General features: G+C 35.2%; 1 protein-coding gene across 3 annotated transcripts in view; it reads left to right on the top strand.

The window, feature by feature from the left end:
- Positions 1–24,973, top strand: part of RALGAPA1 (Ral GTPase activating protein catalytic subunit alpha 1) — a 131,108-nt gene that overhangs the window by 36,706 nt on the left and 69,429 nt on the right. Inside the window, exons 16-25 of one of the 3 annotated variants that reach the window (XM_062623404.1) lie at positions 878–1,039; positions 5,447–5,587; positions 11,532–13,094; positions 15,011–15,135; positions 16,365–16,581; positions 17,769–17,945; positions 21,354–21,506; positions 23,244–23,437; positions 23,561–23,659; positions 23,772–23,927. In XM_062623404.1, coding sequence (XP_062479388.1) covers positions 878–1,039; positions 5,447–5,587; positions 11,532–13,094; positions 15,011–15,135; positions 16,365–16,581; positions 17,769–17,945; positions 21,354–21,506; positions 23,244–23,437; positions 23,561–23,659; positions 23,772–23,927 — 2,987 coding nt within the window. The remainder of the gene's footprint in view (positions 1–877; positions 1,040–5,446; positions 5,588–11,531; positions 13,095–15,010; positions 15,136–16,364; positions 16,582–17,768; positions 17,946–21,353; positions 21,507–23,243; positions 23,438–23,560; positions 23,660–23,771; positions 23,928–24,973) is intronic. The other 2 variants (XM_062623408.1, XM_062623417.1) reach the window with 2 other exon arrangements.

The following is a 24,973-nucleotide window of genomic DNA, read 5'->3' as shown; positions in this document are numbered from 1 at the left end:
GTTCCAGAGAAAGCCTCTGTTGTTAAACGTGAGTGGCAGAGTTAAATCCAGCTTTGGAAGTAAAAAATATAATACAAATTATGCCAAATTCCTTTGGCCCTGTTAGTTTGCTAATAATAATGAACAGGTTGTACTCAGGCTAACTTTCCAAGAATATGCATTTTCAATTACTGTAATTGTTTATCAAAAATAATTTTGGATTGTATGAGTTCAGTGTGGATAAGGAAATGCAATGCACATATTCTTTAGTTCACTTTCTTTTTTACACACATTTTTCTTTGATACTTCCTTATGTGAGCTTTATTTACTTCAGTATAAATGTCAAATGTGAATTTGTTCCATCTTTTCTTGATCTTAGTATAGCATTTTTTGTGAATTTCCAAAGAACATTGTTCTCTGAGCCCATCATCCCATTTTTTTTGCTTTTGCGTTTCATTTTATCATCTTTATTTCATATTCCTCAAATGTCACAAAATCATTTAGAAGAAAACCACAATATTGACGGTCTATAACGTATGATTTTCTGTGTCATGTCTAACAAGTACAGCAAAGGAAAATTTCTATAGCTACATGTCTTATCAGGCTACAACCTTTATAAACCCAGTTTTCTTGTGGTTTTGCACTTGACTGGTCAGAAAAGAAAATCACAATAGTTTAATAGCACCAACACTTACGAAAATGTTTGGCTCTCAGTGTTAATACTGGCTAGTGGGTTTATATATTTAAAAACCAGTAATGAGATGTATAGATTTGAAATCATACTTGCTTTGATAATATAATTTATTCTGTCCAGCTTTAAAACTTTTCAGAATTTAACTACAAAATCTGATGATGCCAGAATAGAAGTGAATAGATTTGCAAATCTTTTTTTTTGCAGGAGTTGGGCATGAATTCCCAAAATCTTCTGTTGATAAGTCCTTTTCTAGAGGCTGGAGCCGTGATCAACCTGGACAAGCACCAATGAGGCAGCGCAGTGCTACAACCACTGGCTCTCCAGGAACAGAAAAGGCAAGGAGCATAGTTCGTCAGAAAACAGTTGGTATGTATCTGTAAAACCTGATATAAGTGGCATTTGAGAAAGGGTGAGGAATTGATGACTGACCTTGGTAGCAAAGTGGGTAACTTCTTTCCACAAAAGTATATTATCTCTAAGAGTTAAATGTGTAACATAGGCAGACTTACTTGCTTTTAGGGTAGCTGAATAGCTGCGGTTACTAGAATTATAGTAACTGCAAATGAAAGTAACACAGTTGATATATTCATTTTTAATGAGTTTGATCAAATACTTAAGCTGGACTGGACAAATATACTGTTTTATGTATATGGAAAAGAAACAGCTGGAATGGTTTGATCAGTGATATGGATAGGTGGGTAATAGGAGGCTTTTTAAGAGCATGTTTTCATGAACTGTGCCCAAAATAGGGTGCGTATTTTTCAGCTGTGCAAAGAAAAGTGTGAGAAATATGTATGTGTCTGTGTAGTTTATAAAATGTGTTGTCTTTTACTATAACCTGAATCTTTATAAAAGCATTAATGAAAGATTGACAGAAATGCATGCAGTTGTCCATTTCTGAAGTCATCTATTTCTCAACTTCATTACTTGCGGATACTCTTTGGTGTATTAGAAACAAGTGATGCTAAACAGTGCTTTAGGTGGATTGCTCAAGACTCAGTTTATGTTCGTATGATTTGCTTAGAATATCTTAACAGGAACTGGACTACAAATTTCTTTAGTCTGTTGTCTCATCTTGCTAATCCCAGTGCTGTTCCTTATGTGAAGGAAAGTTAAGCTGATTTTTCTATTTTTATTTAAAAGAAAAACCTTTTAAGGAATATGTCTTGTTTTTTTACTATTTCTGTAATTGTAGTGGCTTCGGTCATTGTGTGTTGTTGCTTCACTGATGCTTCTTGGAAGCAGGTGTATTCTGACACAGTTTTAAAAACTGGAGATGCGTATTGGCAGTTAAATATATAATTGTGTTAACTTTTCAGAAATGAACATTGGGTTTGTTTTTTTTTTTTTCCAAAACTTATTTACAGTTAATTTTTTCATGTCAGAGGTTTTTACTTGAATATTCTTCAACATTCTCCATTTAAAAAATTTGTTTTTTCATGAGGCTTTTGTTGGTGTGGGAGAGTTAATTATCCTATAAGCAGTATAGATGTGAGAAAATTAAAGTTACTACTAAAATATTTCCTGTCTTTTTCATGCATTCAGATGCTACACAGCTTTTGCTGCATCTCATGCTGAAACCACTTTGTTTGACTAGTTTTCTTTATGGATCACAGATACTTTAAATGTAATTTCTGTTTCTCTGTAGATAGTCTTGTGATTAACTGTTGTGATGTTTTTGTTTTAAATCTCAATTGCCTTAACAAGGTAAAGCTCATGTTAAAATTTCTTCTTCCCAAATTGTTAATATTTCAGACGTTCTGTCAGAAGGTTATGTAGTTTGGTCAATTTATTAGTGGTTTTGTTTTGCTGCTATTTGAAAAATGGCTATTTATATGATGTTAGCCCTAAAATGACTAAAATTTATCCTAATCAAGCTGTATATTGACCTCGTTAGCAGCAAACTAACCTGATTTTAGTTTCATTTTATTTCAGCTTCTATGGTTTTGTTCCTTTCCTCCAATTATCTTACATATTTGATATTAATAAGCCAAGTTTGTAGTACTGTAACTAGTTAAAATTTCAGCTCTATTCATATTTTTAGAAAAGCATCTGTGGACAAGCATCACAGTATTAGTAGGACACTTTTAAAAGATGAAAAGCCCGAAAAGAGTTGCCAGAATCAGAATCCCAAACTCCTCCGTTTTTTACAAATGTTTCTGAAGTATATGTTACAAAAACATATCTCTTCACTGTCTCCAAATAGTCGCTTGTTATTGTCTCTCAGGTATGCTAAAAGCTGTTTGGATGCTTCTTGATCTGTGTCAGTTATCAAAGGGTAACATAATAAAAATAGTAGTTTATAGTCACAATAAGTAAAATTTTCTGTAGAACATTTTGCTAGGCAGACCTTCTCCTTTAGTTTAACTTTAGCTCCACAGCTAATTCTGGTGTTAGTCCTCAGATATGTTGCATGGTATCTGATACGTAGTATACTTCCTTTGATCAAGAGTAATACATTCTTTTATATCTGAATAGGGGGGATATGCATGTTGAATGTTTTATGGTAAGAAGAAGCTGGGGTTTCTTTTTCATCTATTTTATTGTACACATACTGTGTACATCTGTGCACCTCTATTTTTTGAGCCATCCTCATGCCAGCACACATTTATTGCTGCACCAAATATGTGTGTATGTGTGTGTTACTCAAATAAAAATCACAGCTTTTCTGATATGCAGTGTGTACATTTTTAGCCTGAACTTATGTAAAGTAATTTTTGGAAAAGGGCCTTTAAAAATGATATGCATATGGGTTGAAAAATCTTCTGCAGGGCTAGATACAGAACTTGTGTCTTAGGCAACAGATTCTGGTGCTATAAAAATATTGGATCAGAAAGAATTTACTAATCTATTGTTCTGCCTTTGTCTATAGACAACAGTGGAAGGTTATAAACTGTCAAATATTTAGTCCACCTTCTGGTATTGTGTGCCTCTACTTAACTACTTAACTGAATGTGTTGCATCTTACTTAAAATAATAGGTTATTGAGATAACACTTTCCTTTTACATCATCTTTCAATAATAATAATACACTGCAATTTTTCCTTCAAAAGTTTCTGTCAAATTTCCACCTTCTAATTTGTAAATTGGTTGCTCTGCCCCCACCACCCTTGCTACTGTTAATGTAATATGTAGGAAAAGATCCAGTTAAATTACAAGGGACACTTTAGGTTAAGGTCTGTAATCCGCACAGTATCGAATCTCAGAAACTTGCTTTATTTAGAATCGTAGAATCATTTAGATTCTGAAAGACCCTTAAGATTTACTGTGTATCATGTTAGTTTTTTCTCTTGCCTAAATTCATTTTACAATGGCACAATGATGAATGTAATGCATCTGTCACTGTATCCTGAATTATATTATTGTATCTCTTAAACAGAGATGTTAAAGCGATACACATAATTGCCTTAAAAAAAAAATTTTCTGTCTTATAAACTAAGTTTAATCAAAAATTGCTTCAGTCTAAAAACGTCTGTCCTTCTGAATTGTTTTTTCAAACTAAGACTACATTTAAATTGTGCTGCATTTGTCAAGTGTATTTTCTACCTTGTATACGTTGACCTACACAAGTTATCTGCATGTTGCTCTTAGGGACAATTTTTTAACCTGATTTAGAAGTGTGATGTGCTCAACTTTCACTGCACTCCATTCATGTTCTTCTGATTCTCATACAGACCAGGAGCACTGAGATTTTAAGTCTATATTTCATGTTGTTTTGAAAGTATGTATAGAAAAGTTAAGAGACTGATTAAATACTGCACTGAATTATTTAGGTAAGATGCACTGAAATTTCCTTAAAAGAACTTTATCAGTTACTATTTCAAAACAAGGTATCAAATTTGCAACAGTTTGAAAAGAAAGCTGATTGAAGCAATGAATATTGCTTTTCGAAGAACTTCAAGTGTACTTTGAGATTGAATGCAGTATCAGTTCTTGCTATGTCTTCCTTTAACAAAGTAAAATAAATATTATAAAGATTCATTTAAAATTTATTAGAAAAGCTGCAGATATAACCCTGATCCTGATGCCATGATTCTTACATAAGTTTTCCATTCTGTAGGGCTGTCAGCAGGATGTGAGATATGAAAATGTAAATTAGGATCAGTTTAGCAAGATTTGTGCAATATCAACTAAAAGCCAGACCTGTTGGATAAGAAACAATGCTTTTTGTTGTCAAACCATTTCACTTGAGTCACTTCATTTTTAATTTGGAACTATAACAAGTTGTATTGCAAATTTCTCCATACAGAACTGGTCATTTTCTCCTTATGATTTTGAATCTCTTTTGGAGAATCATGAATTCAAGAATATGGATATGTGTAAAATTCAGAGATGACTTTTCAGGAGTAAACAAAAGGAAATTAGAAAAAATGCAGATGTAGTGTAAGTTGCTTTTTCTGTTAAAAAAAATTCCAAGTTCTGAGTGTGTGTGGAGTGACTTTCACCTTGATTTTTCAACCCCTGATGCAATGGGAAAAAACTTGTTAATTAGTTTCTTGATTTTTGAATGCAAAATCTCTGTAATTGTCATAATAAAGGCATTATTGCTGCTTTACATAAAAGTTAAAAACTCAAAATGTCTTATGTGTCCACTGATTTTTTTTTTCTTTCTTACAGCTCTGCCAATATCTGCCGTGCTGAAATGTTTTAATTTTTGAATTTTCTTCCTTTTTATCTTTGTTTTCTCTGTTGCTGCTTTTTCTGTGACACAGGCCTTTCATTATAGTCACTCTTCTTTTTTCCTTCCCCACTTCTTTCTTTTCCTTTTTAAAGCCATGAGAAGCCGATCCATTGGTGAATGTGCTCTGCCATCGGCCTATATACGCAGTGCTAAAAGTGCTCCTGTTCTGATCCATACTTCCAAACCCTTCTTGCCTGATATTGTTCTCACTCCCCTTTCTGATGAGCTTTCAGGTAGTGCCACCTCTGCTAATTTCTGCACCCCCTTTATCACTTTTTTAAACCTTCTGCTTTCAAATTCTGCTAAATCATTAAATTTTTCAGAGTAAGAATACTTGGGGGATGGGGGGAGAGGGGAAGAGATTAAGAATGAATATTTTGATATGTAAAATACCATGCTGTTTTGCAATTCATTCTGGAACTGTTAGAAGTTAGTGCTGTGCCAATGTTTACTATCATGAAAGTGAAAATTGAAGAAGTCTCTTGCTTTTTCAATTAATTGGTAAGCAGTAATATAGCATCTCTCTACCAGAAGGTACAATTAATTTTTATTTGTGGTGAGGGAGGGAAAGGAAGAACATAATTTTACTTTGACTTGCCTTTTACATCTTCCTATGAAAATTTTTGAATTCAGTGTCATAGGTGTGTCGACAACCATGATAGTGATAGTACTTTAGCACCCATGAAAAAAGGGTGTCTGAAGTATACTGTAAAGTGTATTATATGATACCATATGCCTTTTTATTTATAAAAACATTTAATAAGCTATACAGTTTGGAATTCTCAAATGCTGTGTTTTGGTGGTGTTTTTCAACAGATCCATTTTTCACAGGGTTGTTGTTTTTCTCAACATTGTTTGGTCCAGCAGCATGGTGGGCCAAAAGCTTTCTTTGGATAGTTTTCTTGGAACAAATAGGTTCAACAGTCAGAATTAGCACAGATTTTAAAAATGTATGCATGAAAGTTCGCAGTTGGAGTTATTATTTTCCTGTGCTTCAGCTATTACATAGGTGTAAATGAGTATTATGTGAGGCTGACAATCATACTATGTCTTTGTCTCAATGAGTAAAAACAAAACCATACTGGAAGGACTATATATATATATATATATAGTCAAAACTGTGTACAAATGTAAGGACATAATGGCAGTGATTTTTTTAATGGAAGATAGTTTTGTGGTTTTGGTCGGTGTATTTTTCTGCCTTTGTTACAAAAAGTACTAAGAACTGTATTTTTATAAATGTATTTTGTTATGTGCCAAAATTAAGTCTTGTTGTGAAACAGAAACTTGGTGCCTTAATATTCAATCAAAAACATAAATGGAGAATTAGGAAAGTTTGAAGAACCCACTCTAGGGAGACCAGATTTTCACAGCGAAAAATTTTAAAGTATTTGGATGCAAATTTTTACACTAGAAATGAAGAATAATGAAATATTATTCTAAAAATATTATTCTGTTATAAATTCATAAATATATGAATGCAAAGGGTATATCTTCTGAGATATAAATTAGTTTAGAAGATGGGGTTTTTGATAGGAATGAAAATCTCCGGGGCACCTGCAGAAGATAATGAGCTTTCACCGTGAACTATTGTTTTGTTATATTGGCACTGATACTTTTTATCCTGTCTTAAAGAAGGCAAAAGTGCTTTTGCAGTCAATTTTATCATCCATGTTTCTGAAAAGTCCTGGCTTGCATCTTTCTTCTAATGTGTCCCAGACCTGCTGGCTCTCTTGCTGTTATCCTTTCTGTTGGTACTCACCCAATGAAGAAACTGCTCAACCACTGTAATTCTTGAAAGTGAAATAATTTTACAGACCTTTGCACTTACAACATTAAAAAAAAAGTCCTAGGTGCTTCCTGGTTTTAGTGTCTTCTCAAACAGATTGGTGTTGAAAACAGCACCTAATGTTGTGCCTAAGAATCTTAAACAGCTCTAGTGAAGCAAAGGAAGCTGTTAATGGGGAACTAGCAGAGTAAAGGAAAATCTATCTGCCCGATCAGGGTACACTTTGCTCTTCTAATTTTCTGCGGTTTTTATTGTGTGCACTCTCTTTTCTCTTTAAAACATGGAGCTTTATTGTTTTGCTTGCCTTTTCTTATGATAAATAGATTCTTTTGTGAAAGCCTTCTTTGTCCAGATGTAGAAACAATTTACTTCCCAAATAACAAGCTCTACTATAAGCGTATTTAGGTAACGAATAATGTTTAGCTAGCTGTGAGAGCCCTTACTTTTATTTCACGATGATATGAATATCCTGATATCCAAACTGATTTTCAGATCCAACACAGCTTGAAAGAGAGGATATGTCAAATATTTCAAAAGAATAGAAAACCCTAATCTTAAATTGTAGTATTTAGCTACTTTTAGCTATGAAACTCCTCATTGAAAGATTAACTCACTGAGGAGTCGACAGGTAGTCCAAAAGAAAGCATTTATGCCAAAACCTTTACCTTATGTTCAGTACAGTATATTAATTTTCAAGAGTAAGGAAGAGCACCCCACTGTTATTTATTGAGACAGAATGTTTCTGCTTGAAGATCAGTCAGTAAGTTAACAAAAGTTATTGCAGAAGCTCAATATTGATATCTAGTAATCTCTTACCATAGAGAGGATGCTTTTCCTAAGGTTGTTATTACTTCATATTTTCAAATTATGCTGCATTTCCATGTTAAAGTCATAGGAAGTACAATCTTACACATTTATGGGGTAACTAGCAAAGTAAACATTCATTCCTGGAACTGCTGAGGAATGTCAGGTACAAGACCACTTGTGGAAGAAAAGTGCTGGTGAGATATAGGCAAATTTCCTGGAAGCAGTGGGCCACAGTGACAGACTAGTGAATTGCAGGTGGGAGTTTTTTCCTTATCCAGTGGAACTAAAAGTATCAAAAGAAGTATTAACATGAAAAAGGTACGTATATTATGCATTTAAAACCTTGCTTTCTAATCACTAGGTAATCACTAAGATTAAATATAAAAGAAATCATAATTGTAATATCAGTATGGCTGTAATTATTCTTTTAATCCCCAAAACTCATAGAATGAGTGTCATCTTACAAAAGAACCAAAATGAAAGCTGGGAAGCAAACAATGTTATTTTTTTCTCCACTTTCTGAACTTACTTTCTGTGGTGGAATAAAATCCAGTCCCAATGTTATATGGAATCTTCTACTTGTACTCATGCTGTCTTGCTAGAGTGTGTCCTTCCATGAGTTTCTGATTTAGCATATTTGTCTTCCAATTGATGCTGAAAAGCTGCCTTTTCTTTCTGCCTTCTAGCAGAAAAAGAGAAAGTGAAGTTGCTTTAGGGAAAGTTGTGATTGGGTGATACTGGCTACAACTACCAATTTCAGTATCTTCCCCACTCTTAACATATTATGAACCAGGTCAGCATTTCTCCTGAGCATGTAGAGTGTGTCAGATAGACAGCCTTCTGGTGCACAATTGCAGTGTAGTTAGTGAAAACTCCTGAGGAACAGATGATGTCCCAATTTGGCTGTATACGTGGTGCAAGGGTGAGCTTATGAAGGAGCTGTTTGTTTGGGTTTTTAAATATTGTCTGTATTTTCAGTGCTAATATTGCAATAGCAGTTTATTTTTAATTTCCTTAATTTCTTCCACCATTCTGCAAAAAAAAAAATCTCTGTTGGCACAAGCACTGCACATTTGTTTGAAAATGTTTGTGTACCTGTACGTGCTAGTCATGCATACATGAGCACCTAAAATTAATACTGGATCAACATTGAAATAAATCTAGCTGAATTTATTTCAATATGTGGAGCTGCTTGGCGTGCATTTGAAGTTCTGCATCCAGGAATTTTTAACATCCTAGAAAATCATAATCACTGCATGTGTGCACAGTTTGCAATCCTCAGGATGCTGCTTTAGAAAAGTTGCATTTATAAAAGGTGTGAATGATGCATATTGAGGGGTCAAAATGAGATCAGAGTAATCGTTACGCATATTAATCTCATATGTAACGTCATCATGCATATTTTTGGCTGAATCCTATGGTTCTTCCTTTGTGGCTGTAAGAAATAGCTTTGAGACTATATAAATATAACCTGTGTAAATCTCTGCCTAAGTCAATAGAGAGTTCTCAAGTTCTAACTACAGAGAGAGACCTTTAATTTCAGGGGATGTTAATTCATGTAATTAGCTACAAGTTGAACAAGAACAATGATGACAAATTTGTTGTTTGTCAAAGCTGGAGAGGCAGAGGATAATAAATTGCCGTATATTGTGATGCTTCAGTTCATGGTTATTTTCTGAAATAGCTTGGATGTCTACTCTCTTTTTCCAATGTGGACCTCTCTGTTTCCTGTCTAACAGCTTCTTTTTACAGCTCAGTAAACTTAGAATCAGGTCAAACTTTTAATTTTCAAATTTTAACTTCTCTGAAATACTGAGCATGGAAATACCAGTTTTTATTTTCTTCCAACACATCCATTTACTCAAGTACAGATATATCTCATGCCTTCAGTTTATATGCTTTGCTCAGAAGGAATATTAAGAAACTCATCTCTAGCTGTAACATTCTCAGAAAAGTCTGAGCACTTTAAAACAGGTTTCTAAGGTGACTTCAGATTATCATTATTAAATACTACTGAAATAGATATAGGGATCTGTGAAGTAATGATGTGAAATAGTTTTAAATTAATTCAACATAGTTTCTCTTTTTCTGGCAGTAACAGATCTAGGGGAGGGAATGGGGCTTAAATTTTATTTTAAGTAAATTCACAATTGCAGTCCTGAAGATAAACCTTCTCCATAGAAAAACAAGGTAAGTCTGGTTATTATGAGAAGTAACTCTTGTTGGCGGTCATTTAAGCTCTTTATTGTTACTCCCAACCTTAAAAGCACATCTACAACTTTTTAACTGGTAGGTAGTAAAAACCAAATCTGGGCAATAAAGGATTCTATCAAAAAGAAACCAGCAAAAAATTGAGAAAGCTGTTTTTACCTTACTCTTCAAGTGCCTATGCCATAAAAAGACTGCAAGGCATAGAATGAGTTCTTTCAATTAGTTGAATTGTCTATAAGAGATACTTAGTCTTGCCTACACTGAGGATCTGATAGTATGTAGTGTTCCTAGAACATACCAGGAGATCTGAAAAAGAGCGGGTAGGTTCTTCAGTTTGCTGGATGATGTGAAGAGTTCTGAAAATACCTCTTTACAATTCCTAGGGGTCCATGTTGGAACTGCGGTTTTCATTGCAGTTAACTATTTGTACTGGTTTGTACATTAGCAGTCTCAACAAAGACAAAGTAACTAATTTAAAGGGTCATAACAAATGTTCTGGTCTCTTCCTAAACAAAAGTGGTTTTACTCTAATGTTAACTGTTGTGAGGCTGCAGGATGTTTTTCAGTAGCAGAGTCCTTAATTTGGTAGTTCTCGTAAATGTCACATTTGCTTGAGTAAAACTGGAAGAAGAGGGGTAGGTAAGCCTTCATTAAATATTTAGTTTTGCATTTTGAAGATGAAAGACAAAGCATCCTTCTAGGGAAGAAGGGTGTATATTTAAATTATCCAGTATGTATGGTCATCTGTTCTGTACAGGGCCAGCCCTTCACTGTCATTTACAAACTTTAGGTGTACTCTGTATTACATACGCCATAATATTCATAATAATATGATAATATTCTTTGTGATATTTCAGTAATTTATATATTCATACAAATTCTAAAAAAGTAATAGTTTGTTACTTCAGTAGACAATGATTTTCCAGAAAACTTACTTCTCTTTGGAGTTGCGTATTTTTCTAAAGATGTAAATTCCATGCAGGGTACTACTGTTAAGCTAATTTGTATTCCAGGTAACCATTATCTGAACAAACTAGCTGGAAAAATATTGGTTGAATTATTGAACTTATTGGCACAGCCCTAGCTTTAACTGTATTTCCAAATGCTCCATGGTCTCACTGTTTGTTCTCATGCATGTTAACATTTAAAAATGTGTTCTGATGGTCTAACTCATTTATATTACATTCTGTTCTGGATATTATGTGCGTGTGGTTTTAACACTCTAGTACTGGAAAAAGTATTTTTGTTGTACTTAAGAAAACAAGGCTCTGGATTTTACTGGCTTTTAAAGTCACTTAATTAGGATGTAGTGGTAAATAAATACTGTCTCTGTAATTTTAGTGCATGTTACATATACTTTTTTCCTACAGACATTGATGATGCTCAAATTCTTCCACGTCCACCTCGAGTCAGGCATTTTTCACAGAGTGAGGATGCTCCAAGTGAAGTTTTTGGTGCTTTAAATGAGGAACAGCCACTGCCACGAAGCAGCAGCACCTCTGACATCCTGGAACCGTTCACAGTTGAACGAGCCAAAGGTGCAGTTCCTGTCATTGACAATTCATCCCATCATGCTCCAAGCTTACAGAGTTCCACTGAGACCTCTTCAATGCATAGATCCACTGAAAGCCATACCACTGATACAAATAGCAGAGAGTCCTCCTTGGAAGTTGGGGATAGCATTTATGACCATCTTTGTCATTTAATAGGGCCGGTAGAATTTGCAAACACAGCCTTTGAACAAAGCCAATATGTTGACCTTGAAGGTGAAGATGACCTCCTTTCCTCTCTGAGAGAATATCTTAAAGAAGAACTTTGTGGTAACTTTGAGATAGATAAATGTGAGGCTTCTGCTCATGAAGTTGATACATCAGTAAATAGGAATGATAGATTACCACTGGATGGATTAGAACATAGAGATCAGACTGGTCAATGCACGAATAGCGTCACTGTTACAGAAAGAGCCAATAACACAGAGCTGCGCTTAGAGCAAAAACAAAGTGGTTTTATAAATACTATCACACCTACTCAAGTAGACATTTTTACAAGAAACCAAGTGCTCGATAAAGCCAGACAATTAAATCTTGATAAACAATGTGAAAGCATGTTTGATCGTGGGCCAAGTAGTCCTAGCAACAAAGAAGGGAAGAGATACCTGTACAGGCAAGCAGCCACTGAAGCAGATGTAGATTTAGTTGTGGAAGCAGCAGTAGCTGAAAAGCATAAAAATGCCCAATTTAATGAAAAAGTAACCAACTCACGTGCCATGCATGCAAAGAAAATTCTTCCTAAAACACAAGTTAACCCTCAAATGCCTCACATCACAGGCACAAGCAAACTATCACCAACTAAAAGGAGTATATCTGAAACTGTGACTCATAGGGCCAAAATCATGAAAATAACAACTAAAAAAAGAAATAGTGTTCATGTTACTTTTAGGCCATCTACAGAATCAATTCAGTTTTACAATCCTCTTGAGAGCAAAGAGGCTGCTTGGAAAGCAAGACTTCGTAAGCTTGGTGGCTTCAGTAGTGGCAGTAGTAGCAGCAGCAACAGCAGTACCAGTGCAAGCACTAGCTCATCATCTGTCACGGAACTGGTTAGACCTGGAATATACAGACCTCTAGATGTGATCAGTGCTGCTTCAGCTGGCAGCAAGCAAATTAAGGAATCTACAGAAGCTCAAGCAGCCATGTTGCAAAAAGAAGGTTTTGCAGTTAACCAGTTCCATAATCGTAGCACCTTTAGAGCATCAGGTCAGGAGTCAGCACAACAGCAGGGCTCCCTAGGTGGTGTTTATAAAACTGTTGTACATGCTCTTTCGAAGCCGAAGGCAAATGTTTCCCCACAGAGGCAGAACAGAATGCCAGCAGAGGCTCCACTGAGGGATCTGTACAGTCATGTAATGGGCTATTTTGGAAGGAAAGCTGCAGGTGAGCACTAACAAGTGTGCAGAGCGCAAAAGGAGAAAGGCAGCACCAGTTTGGCTTAATGCAACTGAAGCAAGCTCTGATAAGCAATCAAAAGGCTTTGGGATGATCACTGCTTTCCCTGTTTGGTTATGCATGCGCCTACAGCCAGCTGATTTTTCTCCCAGCATAAAGTTACTTTTACATACTTTAAATTACTAATTTTCCTTTTCAAGATATTTAGTTGAACCTCTTTGCTGCTGAATACTGTCAGGTTAGGGAAGAGGAAGAGACAGTAAATGACCTAATAAAGGATTAAGCTGTGAGAGTTTTTAATTTTCATCTGCCATGCAGAGCCTTAAAATTCAGCCTACTGAATGATTGGCAAATGCATATTTTATTCAAATGTGCTTTTCCACTCTGAGTGTAGTTTGTCAGAAGGACCTGGCTCAACCAGTTAGGTTGAACTAATTGTATTTCTGGATCATTTAGTGTGTTTTCTTCTTCCTCCTCCTCTTCCTCCTTTTCCTCTTCCAAACCAAAAAAGCCCCTCAAATTTATATTTGGAGGTCAGTTTAGATAACTTTCAAAAATAGTCTGAAACAAAAATCTCCTGTTACTGGAATGATTGGATTGTGACAGTTCTCTGGGTCCAATCATAAGGTTTTTGTTCGGGTCTTTTTCAAAACGTGCTCTAGACTTTTCTTATTAATTCTTCAAATTTGATGCAGTTACATCTTGTCAACATCTTCCATTGCTTTCTTTTTTCTTGGAATCATGGGTGTTCATGAAGGTCTCATGATAATAGTCTTTCTCCTGCTAACTATGAGACCTCTGTGGACTGATCAAAAAAGAAGGCTGGCACTCTTAATATCCATTGGTTTAGTTCACAAAACCTTAAATGAACAATAAAATAACTTTCAGCAGTAATGTAGGTTTTCTTTTTTTTTCCCCCATTGTTATGCTGGCATGATTAACAAAGGATTCTGTAATGCATCCTGCATCAAGATGTTAATGCCACCTGAGGGCAGTCTTTATAAGCATAGCACCAGAAGAACGTGACTGTCATGAGTCTCAAAAAAGTAATTTGCAGAATATAGACTTCTGAAAAAGAGGTATCTAGAAAGCACTAATTTTAGAACTACCTTTTATTTGAAATCTGTAACATTAAACAGAGCCTCATTATTAGAATAAGTTATACTGTGGTCTCATGAGAGATGACACTGAGGAAAAAATTCTTACGGAGAAAATATAAGCTGAAATAACTTCAAGAATTTAAAGGTGAAGATCATGAAGTCAGGTGTAACAGACACAGTTATATATGAACTGTATAGTTATATTGAAAATGTAACACTGGTAAATGAGTGAACTTCATGACTTGTTCATAACCATTGACCATCCAGAATTTGAAGTTTCATTCCATGAACTAGCATGTGATTTTATTATATAATTATATTATATAACATTTTCTTTGCACTATTTATACTAACTGTATACAGTGCCATATTGACATTTGTCATTAGTACATACTACAGCCTACTTTACATTTTTGACCATGTTGTTTTTTCATTAGGACTGCAATGAAGGAGCCTGTAGGAATCTAATAAAATTTTTAGGATTTGTTACTTATGATATGGAGGAAGAATATATGCTGTATCCTTAAAGCAAGCATTAACAACTTTGAGTAGTGCTTACCTGTAAGCTTCTTGCTCTTAAAGGTGGTCCTGGAAATTGACTAACCCCTGCTTAGTGGGAAGAAGAAGCTGTACTAATTCTTAAAGTAGAATCTGCTTTAAAATAGGGAAATTCTTAAAATGCATGTTTGGCCATTTTTTTTTTTTTTAATTTCTGTTAATTAGCAGTTTTTTCATTTGTTACCTTTTGTTTTGGAAATGTTTCCATGTGTTCTTTATTATATACAGTTGTTCATTTGCTTTTAGCTAATAGAGAGGACATGAGTCAAAAGCTGCACCCTGTTGATAGTGACATTGGCAGTAACAATACAAATGTTCCTGATCTCATGGATGAATTTATAGCTGAGAGACTCCGCAGTGGTAGTGCACTGGTAAGCCTCTAAACTTCCTACATTTCAGTATGTAAGCCTACATATATGTGTGAACTCATCGGTGATGTTATAAATAAGTTCACTAAAATGTATTTCTCTGGATTTTATGAATTGGAAGGAATTAAGACTATCACTTAGCTTTTCTTTGCCTTTGACCTGGATTCATGCCAATTTATGCTGTTTGTAATTTCATATCTGTTAAATCTCCATTGTGGAAGCAGTGCAAAACTTACTGTCAGGGGGATAGTCTCATTCAACTTAACAAAAACCAGCCAAGATAAGTTTGAATAAATACTTCTAAACTGCCACTGATTTTGTAACCTAGCATGCAAATAGATATGTTTTCTTAAAACAGAGTACCAACTTAGTAAGATTAATTTTAGGTTGGTATATCTATTAAATGCTAAAACGTATCATGAAAAGCTTGTCAGTCTGAGTAGATCTCTAATTAGTAGTAGGGTGGTAAAAGAATACAGAAGCAACTGGGCGCAGTGTAAAAGGACATTATTATTTTTCGTAAAATGTCTTTTCTACTTTTATCTCTCTTCCGTCTGAAGCAAACCTATCTGTAAAAAAAAATAAAATACCTCAAAGAGACACCAAATAAAACACCACCTGACTTTTACAGGAACAAATCTAAGTGCCTTATTTCTGCTATATGCATGTCTTTGGTGTCCAAGTCAATACCAAGGTTTTGGCTTAAGATAAGAAAATTAATGCATGAATTAGTAAATTCATTTGCTTGCGGTGTACATAAAGTTTTTGCTCATAGCATGGTAGTCTGTAGGCCAGAAATCACAAAATTCCTTTCCAATTTTTTTCTGCCTGTGTCTGGAACCAAAGCTAACAAATTTTCTTCAGTGATTTAGGCATAATCTGGAGGTAATATACTTTTTACTATTTTTTTCTCTCAAGTCTTCCCTAATACATGTATGGCACTTGCTAGTCTAAACCCTAGCCTTTTAGGGTATGTGTCCAAAAATTCATTCTGCAAATAAAATCTGTATTTATGAAATTCTGGGACTGCACACGTTCTTTACTTACTGCTGCCTGTCTGGGATTTTGGAAAGTCTTGGCTATGTATGGAGTATGATGACAATTTCTGGTTTAGGTACTTTTAAACTATATGTTATGTTCTGACCTTTGCAAATGTGGGATTGCTTTTTCCATTTTATTAAAAAAAAAAATAAATTCAAGATCGTAAGGTAACATGTCATTTTATTGTTTAGAACATGACAAGAAGAGGAAGCAGTCCTGGCAGCCTGGAAGTTCCTAAAGACCTTCCTGATACACTGAACAAACAGAACCAAATGCGTCCTATAGATGACCCAGGCGTGCCTTCTGAATGGACATCACCTGCCAGCGCGGGCAGCAGTGACCTCATCAGTTCAGACAGCCACTCTGACTCCTTCAGCGCCTTTCAGTATGATGGACGCAAATTTGAAAGCAAGTATATTTTTCCAAAATGAATATAGCATTTCTTATTGCTTGTTTGCTTTCCCTTTTATTAATTAATTTTTTTAATTTTTTTTATTTCTGCTCTTTTTTTGGTCAAGTTGTATGGCAGCGGTTTTCTGTAAAGAGAGCTTATTTTGATTTCCCATTGAAATCATTAACAAGTTAAGGGAGCAAGCAGAGTCCTTGAGAGAGGCTTTTGTGGTTTTAGTATACTATATGAATCACTACTGGAATACTACTGTACAAAAAGCAAAACAACAGTGAACAGAAGTTACAAAGCAATATTGTCTTCTTCCTGGGGCGTATCCATCTGTTCTGCGCAAAATATAAAAATGAAAAGTTACTTATTTTGGAAGTTATTTTAATTCTTCTGAAAATATTTTAAGTAAAACTTGAACGTTTTCTAATATTTTTACAGCAGTCTTTCTTACTATAGATTAATCAAGATACTAAGTGATAATATCAGGGTAAAATTAGCATGGTTTGTGTAATAACATAATGCTTTTTATTTGTTTCATTTATTCGTTCACATCCTTGTTCAACAGAAGGGATCGTTATAGTTGCCAGGGATTATGACTTTCTCTGTTGTGTAAGAAAGAAAGAATATTTATGTGGTAGAATTTATTGAAGAAATTACAGTTTTAGGTATGTAGATGTTATGCAACTTGATGATCAGATTTAAACCGATGTTTCAGCATGACGTTTTTTCTTTAGTGTTGAAAAAACATTTGTGAGAATATCATTTGCCATTATATTTTTAGTTTGAAGTTAGCATTTTACCAACCAATTTGGATATTTCTTCCAGCTTATAGATTTTGGAAGTAAATTCCTTAATGTATGTTTCCATTATTCTTACTTTATTCTCATGTTTCCAACCCTAATTATTCTACGATTCGATGTAGGTGCACTTACAGCAACTAAGCAGAATACAGGACATGCAATAGGAATGTCTTCTCCAGAAGTACAGTCACAGTTTTGTGGCAGAAGCAAGAATACTCATAATAGTAAAATTACTTTCTATGGTTACATTTTATGTAAATTTGCAACAGCGTGTTAGCAACATAGGAGATGCGCATACGTGTTTTCCATGGAGGAATTTGGAGGTCCTGGGCTTTTGTGTTTTATATTAATGGTATTTTTAACTTGTCATTTAATATAGTGCTTTCCTCCTACAGATTTTAGCTTTGGTGCTGAGGCAGGGACACCAGCTTCCATTGACGTCAATGCAATTTCAGGACAGCATCAAAGTGCTGAGGAGCAAGAAGTGGCCAGTCTAACTACGCTCCACATAGATTCGGAAACAAGTAGTCTCAATCAGCAACCATTGTCTGCTGAAGCTGCAACTATTACTGGTAAAGTAGTTAAAAAAAACTTTTAAAAGAGCATGTATTTCAGATATTTTCCACCTACCCTGAAGAATGCAAGTCCAGCTTCTGCAATGAATCTGTATTCTATATAAGATGATTCTTCGATTCAAATTATTTTTTGATTGCTATTGAAAAGTAATGTATTAAGTGACATAAGTGGAAAACCTTTGTCTGACTTACCCATATGATCCCTGGCTTGATGTTAAATGTATTTTAAATTTTTCATGAGCAAATCTATACAGTTACCAGGGAGAAAACTCTTAACACATAACTTTTACCAGGTCTCTTACAAGTGTCCTATTCCTGATAGTCAAATGGCTAATTTTGGCAAGAGTTTGTTCCTTGGAAGGCTTTGAAAGTGCTCTTTTAAATCAGTGTATCACGCTGAAGTGTCATGAAATTCTTCTGTATATGTATGTCTTAACCTGTCTATATGTTGTCTGTTGTGTAACTGAGAGGAACTTTTAATATGCAAAATGTTAGTTACTGTGCCATGCAAGATCAGTTTCCATTCATGTAACTTAAGAATTCTTTCTTTATTTTTTTTTTTAAATTACTTTCCCTGTTGATTTCATGAAAAAGTAAGCCTGTTTGGAAGCAGTGTTTTACAGTCTCAGTTGATGAGCTTGGGCCCACCAGTTTACTTTCCAACTGTTTCTTAAGAAAGAGGGAATAACAATTAGGTTGACATCCACCAGGAAATGCAGTTTACCCCAATTGAATGACCTTTCTTTCTGAAAGAGCGAATCTTCCTCTCTGAGAAGTATTTGGAAGAATGGTCTCTTGCCAGAATTTGTAAATGAGATGTCCATAGTCATTTTCATACTCCTTGTTCCATAACTGGTATGTGCTACCATTCCTGTTGCAACCCTGGGAACAAGTACCTATTTAGCTGTGAAAGCTTATACTTACATACAGTGTCATCTTCTCTGTGAGAAATTCTGCATTTTCAGAGATACTGAAAGACATCTTTACTTCCCTGGCCACAATTTCACTTTCTAAAATTGCCTTTCTGCTGAAAGCAGCATGGTATTAGCTTTCTTGTACATTGCTGTTCAGCTTGTTCAGCAGTGTTCAGCTTGACTTTTGTTCTCTTCATTTTCTCTTTGTTCTGTGCTTGTTGAAAGTCCTTGCAGAAAATATGTTCTTTTTTTGTTTTTATATGTTAATAATTTCATTACTATTTGGTGTTTTTGTCTAAGTTTGCACTATAATTGCATTAATAAGATTGCAGTTAATGATTGAATTATCCACTGAGAGATTCTATGGCTATCTCTTCTTGTTGCTTGGACTACTGTTTTAGAGAGGCAGCTTTGGTGTGTCACATGCATTTAGGTGGGTTTCCTGAAGAAGCAAGAATTGTGCAATTACACTGTCTCTGTCTGACTGTTCCATGCTCCCAACAGTGTTGGAGTCCATTGCCTAATTTCTGATATCTATATATGTATCTATATATAGATATAGGCACACAAACCCGGTATAAGAAAACAGAAGGACATTATTTTCTTCAAAGTTTTATAAAAGTTAGGCAGCTATCTAGTGAAAATTGCATGTATGCAGAGCCCCATGGCAGGGAGGCTTGCAACTTGAATTCACTGTATTAGACATCAGCAAATCCACGCAGAAACTCAACCTCAAAACATGCTCATAAAAGTGAGTTTTCAGTGGTTTGGCTGCTCAGAAATCTATGTGTTTCTGAATAGTTTTGCTTTGAAGGTTTCTGGAAGGAAAATTTCTTCTTGGTATATAGCCATTATTCATACTCTTAACACACAATTGAGTTTACTACTGATTGTTTTTTGCTAGTCCTAGAACAAGTTGCACCCACATAATCTCAGTCAAATTTGGATCCACATATGCTGGAGTATCTCTTGGTGCTTCTGACAAGACTCCAGAAGTTCAGCAAATTTTCTGTAATTATTTCTGTCCATTCTTTTCCATCATATGAAGGTCTCCCCACTCTTTCTTTCCATGTCATTCCGTTTCTTTCCCTCTGTATTCCAGTCTTCCTCACTTTTTCTCCTCTGCATCAGTCTTTCTCACTCTTTCTCTTGATCGACTTTCATCCATCCCCATTTAATGAGCAGAATGGAAGAGAAGTAGGAAAGAATTTCTTTGGACATCTTTTAAGTGTAGTTTACAGTATCTTTGTAAGCATGTGAAAAACACATGGTCGGTAGCAGGAGGAGAGTATCATTACCTCTTGCATGAAACTGTCTGTGTGTGAAGCAGTAGTGGCAATCTCTCCTGCATAGAGGGGTTGATTTAAATTGATGGCAAAAGTTTCATTGCCTGTGCCATTTAAAGCAGATAGAGACCTTTGCAGTTTAGCGATTAAGGTTATTTACTACAATTTCTGTTCTGATAACACTGACATTTTCTGTCAAGTTCTTTAAACAATTAGTTCTCTTTACAAGAAAGAGCACTTCACAGCCAGTGACTGGGAAAATTACTATTTTAGGAGACTCATCTTTTCATTCTGTTCCTAAAGTTCAGTTTCTCTCTAATGCTGAGCTTCATATATAATGCTTTTGGGTCCCAGTTACATTATCTAAAGCTAAAAATAAATAGGTTTGAATTCTTCTATTTTAACATGCGCTGATGTGTAGGGAAGTATGTGTTAAATATCTGTTCTCTTCTTTTCTGTGATGTGACAGTTCTGGCCAGAGTCAGCTTTTTATATGCCTCTTTAGGCAAATTCAGGAAGTGAAACCAATGTAGTGCAGAAATAAAATACAAATACCTGCTCCCTCTCTGCATGTCTCTCAGTAAAGGAGACCAAGTAGTTGCCTAGAGAGGTTGCTCAGTGGTGGTCATGGAAAAATGCCTTTGCAGCACCGCCATTCAAACACCTATATTTTCCTGTCTTAGAGGAAATAACGTTCCTCTAACTATACAGAACTTCCAGTCTGTATGGATTTTCTCAGGCCAATTGGTACATAAGCATCAAAGATTGTTAGTTACTGGTTTGAGCTTTTATTTATAAATTAACTTGAATGCATCCATAAATCTGGAAAAACAGTTGTTCCAGGAAAATTTCTGCTTAAATTGCTGGAGAGTAATTTAGGTGAGGGAATGTGAAGAGAATTTTGACTTTACAGAGCACTGAAAGTGCTGCAGAACAAACACATTTAAAATTATATGCACCTAAAATAGAACTCTGTTAATCCATTTACGTATCTGATTTTGATGTTAATCTCTCAGCTCTCCTGCATGTAATTTGTTTTCAGAGCACCATTCACAGGGAGATCTGCTTATAGTTTTTCTATCTTTTCTTGGCCCAGTTTGATACATAAAAGTAGCTCAGTTTTAATGCTACGTTTAGACAACATTTCAGTAGCTCAAGAAAATAGAAACGGCTTTTAAGGTAACTGTTAAAAATTGCATTTGCAGGCTCTGAAAGCGCTTCTCCAATCCAATCTGCTCTTGGATCCAGATCACAGACACCCTCTCCTGCCACTCTTCATGCAGATCATATTGAGCAGAAGGATCTGCAGCTGGATGAGAAGCTCCACCACTCTGTTTTACAGACGCCAGATGACCTAGGCAATATCTGGAACAGAAAACAGAAACCTGTTCTTTTTTTCTTTTTGAATGCAATACAGTGAAGTAGCTAGTATCGCATTAGTTGTAAACAATCCTGTACAAGGCTGTTTTGTCTGCACTCTTTAAATTTCCTTTAAAAGCAAACAAAAACTTTTTGCATTTTATCTTTCATTTCATTGGAATTATTAGCAGTGGATTAATAGTCCACACGTTTATAATTGTTCTTTTTGATGCTTAGAGTCATGGCAGCTTAACTCTAGTATGTGGCCCCGCCATGGCCTGTTTTGTTATTGATTTACAAATGATAAGACATAATTTTAAAGTAATGTTATGATTTTTTCTTGGAAGTTTTGTTCATTTCCCTTTCATATTTAAACAAATTTATAATTACTTCAACTATGTCAGCTATTGAATTCTAGACTGTGTTCACTTTGTAAATGCAAAGTTCCCATTTCTCCCATATTTGGTCTCATGGAAAAAGAAGAATATCTGATCTATATTTCAGACTATTTTGCTTGAGGCAGCCTACTGATGGGCAGAAATATCATCAGTTTGCTTTGCACTTTGATATCTACAGCCTAGAAACCATTAGTGTCTCTACCACAGTGGTCCAGAACTTCACAAGAAGAGGCTATGTGATTAGGCTGAGTGCAGATTTAATTTTGACTTTGTATGCCTGTGGGAGCTGTGAGATTTTCTGAAAATCTCAGCAAATTCTGATGCTGAGGTGTTTTGAAAATCTGAGAGGGGCAGAAAGGAGATGTGGGATGCTTGCTGCTTTGAAACTGTGGCTTGTTAGGTAGTTTTGTGTCACTGTTTAGCTAATTAAGTGTGAGTGGAGTAGACTTTAGTCATGGTTATCTGTCAGAGTTTTCTTTGTATGGACAAACTAGATTTGGACAACTAGATTTGCTGTGAGGGTGGTGAGGCACTGGAATGGGTTGCCTGTGGAAGTTCTGAATGCTCCATGCCTGGTGGTGTTCAAGGCCAGGTTGGACAGAGCCTTGGGTGACATGGTTTAGTGGGAGGTGTCCCTGCCCATGGCAGGGGGGTTGGAACTAGGTGATCTTAAGGTCCTTTCCAACCCTAACTATTCTATGATTCTATGATTCTATGAACTTATTCATCTTCTACACAAAAAAGAACATTTAGTCGTATAACACTGATGTGTAGAGAGCTAGGTGAGGGTTAGATTGTGGTGCTATCTTACTGAATGTTGCCTCTCCAATCATCCAAATTTACTGCTTAAAGAGCAGCAGCCAGAGGCAAGTTTATTCTTGCCTTTCTCTTTAATTTGCAATAAAATACATTTATAATAGATTCTAAGGAAAGTTGTGTTTCTGTTTTATTAGGAAAAATGTAAACTTGAAATGTAAATTTACATGGAAGCAGGCAAGTGGAGTTCTGGATGTTCATTGACTCCAAAGAATGTAAGGCAGCAGTTAGAAATGGAGTGGACTTATTAGGTCCATCAGATCCATATTAGGGCTCCAGCAGTGACCTTAGATGCTATTTATGGAAAGAATATATGACACAGGAGAATTCTTCCTCTACAGAGTTTGATAATTGACGTATAGTTAAATCTGGTGTTGAGATGGCTGAATGGGTAAGAAATACCTTACTCTGAAAGCTGGATCTCTCTTTTGGCTTTAAGAAAGTTATGCAAGAAAAGTTGTGATATAGCTGTTACATTTGCTGGAGAAGTAGGTCTCACTATACTTTTTTCTTCCATTACAGAAACTAGTGAATTCCCCTCAGAATGTTGCAGTGTGATGGCTGGGGGAACACTTACAGGGTGGCATGCAGATGTTGCTACTGTGATGTGGAGGCGAATGCTAGGAATTTTGGGAGATGTCAACAGCATCATGGATCCAGAGATTCATGCTCAGGTTTTTGATTACCTGTGTGAACTATGGCAGAATCTGGCTAAGGTAAAAGAACTGAACCTCTTCTCCAACCTGACCTTATAGGGCAGGATTTTTCAGAAGAAAAAAACCCAACACCTTACATATGTTCCTTAAATATTTGTCTTTGTGTGTTTTTAATAATTGCAGATAAGAGACAATCTTGGTATATCAACTGATAACCTAACTTCACCATCTCCACCAGTTTTAATTCCACCACTTAGAATTCTAACACCATGGCTGTTCAAGGTAAATTTGAGCACTGAATAGTGAAACAGAAATAAAAGTTCATGTAGGCAGAGAGGGTTTTTTTATTTAATTTTTTGAGTTATTAATAATAAATATCATTCTAATACTGTAGGCAACAATGCTGACCGATAAATACAAACAAGGGAAGCTACACGCTTATAAACTCATTTGTAAGACAATGAAACGAAGACAAGATGTTTCTCCAAACAGGGATTTTTTAACTCATTTCTACAATATAATGCACTGTGGACTTCTTCATGTTGATCAAGTAAGTTCAATTACAAAATTCAGGTTAATACAAACTTTATAACTAATAATAAAATGGTTTTATCAGAAATGCTGAATGGATTTTCAACTGAGTAATTTGATTTGAAAACAGTTATGTGCTTGATACTTTTTCTAAACTTTGATAAATTGCCTTTGGTTGTAATCAGAAATGGGATTTTTTTTTTTGAGTCCATTTTAAACAAACATGAGAGCAGAGAAGGTGCTCTTTCATTTTTTACCGATTGTATGTTACAGATTGAAGCATGCAAGAAAGAGGAGGAAGCAGATTCTTAAGGTCTATAGTTCTTACTTGCTCCTTGATTTAACAGTTTAGCTAGTGGGAAAGTAAGTTGTGCTAACTGCATTGGAGTAGTTCATACAGCAAGTACAGGAACCAGCAAAGTGAGGCATACTGAGTGTATCTAATCAGTGGGAGTAGATCTTTTTCATAGGTTTTAATATGAACAAGTCTGAAAATACTGTATGGCTTAAACACTCTTAAAGGCTTGCATCAGAAGTGTGAAACAGTTGGTTTTGTGATTTTCTTTGAGGAGCAGTTAGAAGCATAGGGAGATCAAAGATTCATTCATCAAAGTTTTCGTTAACTGGGCAAAATAGAACTAGTCCTAGTCCAAAATTATTCCACAGATGTCTATGGATAGGACAGACCTCCAGTTTCTCTCCTCTTAACAACCAGTTTACACTGCTTTTCTTGTATTGCAAGTCTTATGGCATACTGCCATTTTATTGGATATCACTGCTATTTGAAGGAGAAAAAGGGTTATATTTTTGCCTATCTCTGAACTTGGGATGTTTTTTCAGGATTAAAACATTTTATACTTTTTTCTAATAGTTCTTAAGAAATTGCATTTTTTATATTAATTTTAAAAGCTTCCTCACTAAGTCTACAAGAACATAATCTGCGTTGTATAACTATATAGCAGAGGTGTTACATAACACTTAATTGTAATTTTTTTTCTTTGTATTTTGGTTACATAGCAATATATGGAAGAGTGTAATACAGTTTTTAAAGTTACAGTCAGATGA

This window comes from Pezoporus occidentalis, unplaced genomic scaffold, assembly GCF_034315485.1.
Source record: "Pezoporus occidentalis ecotype Australia unplaced genomic scaffold, CSIRO_AGI_Poc_V1 ctg108, whole genome shotgun sequence".
NCBI classification, from domain to species: Eukaryota; Metazoa; Chordata; class Aves; order Psittaciformes; family Psittacidae; genus Pezoporus; species Pezoporus occidentalis.
Note: the sequence above shows the minus strand (reverse complement) of the source record. Positions and strands in the feature narration are given on the sequence as shown.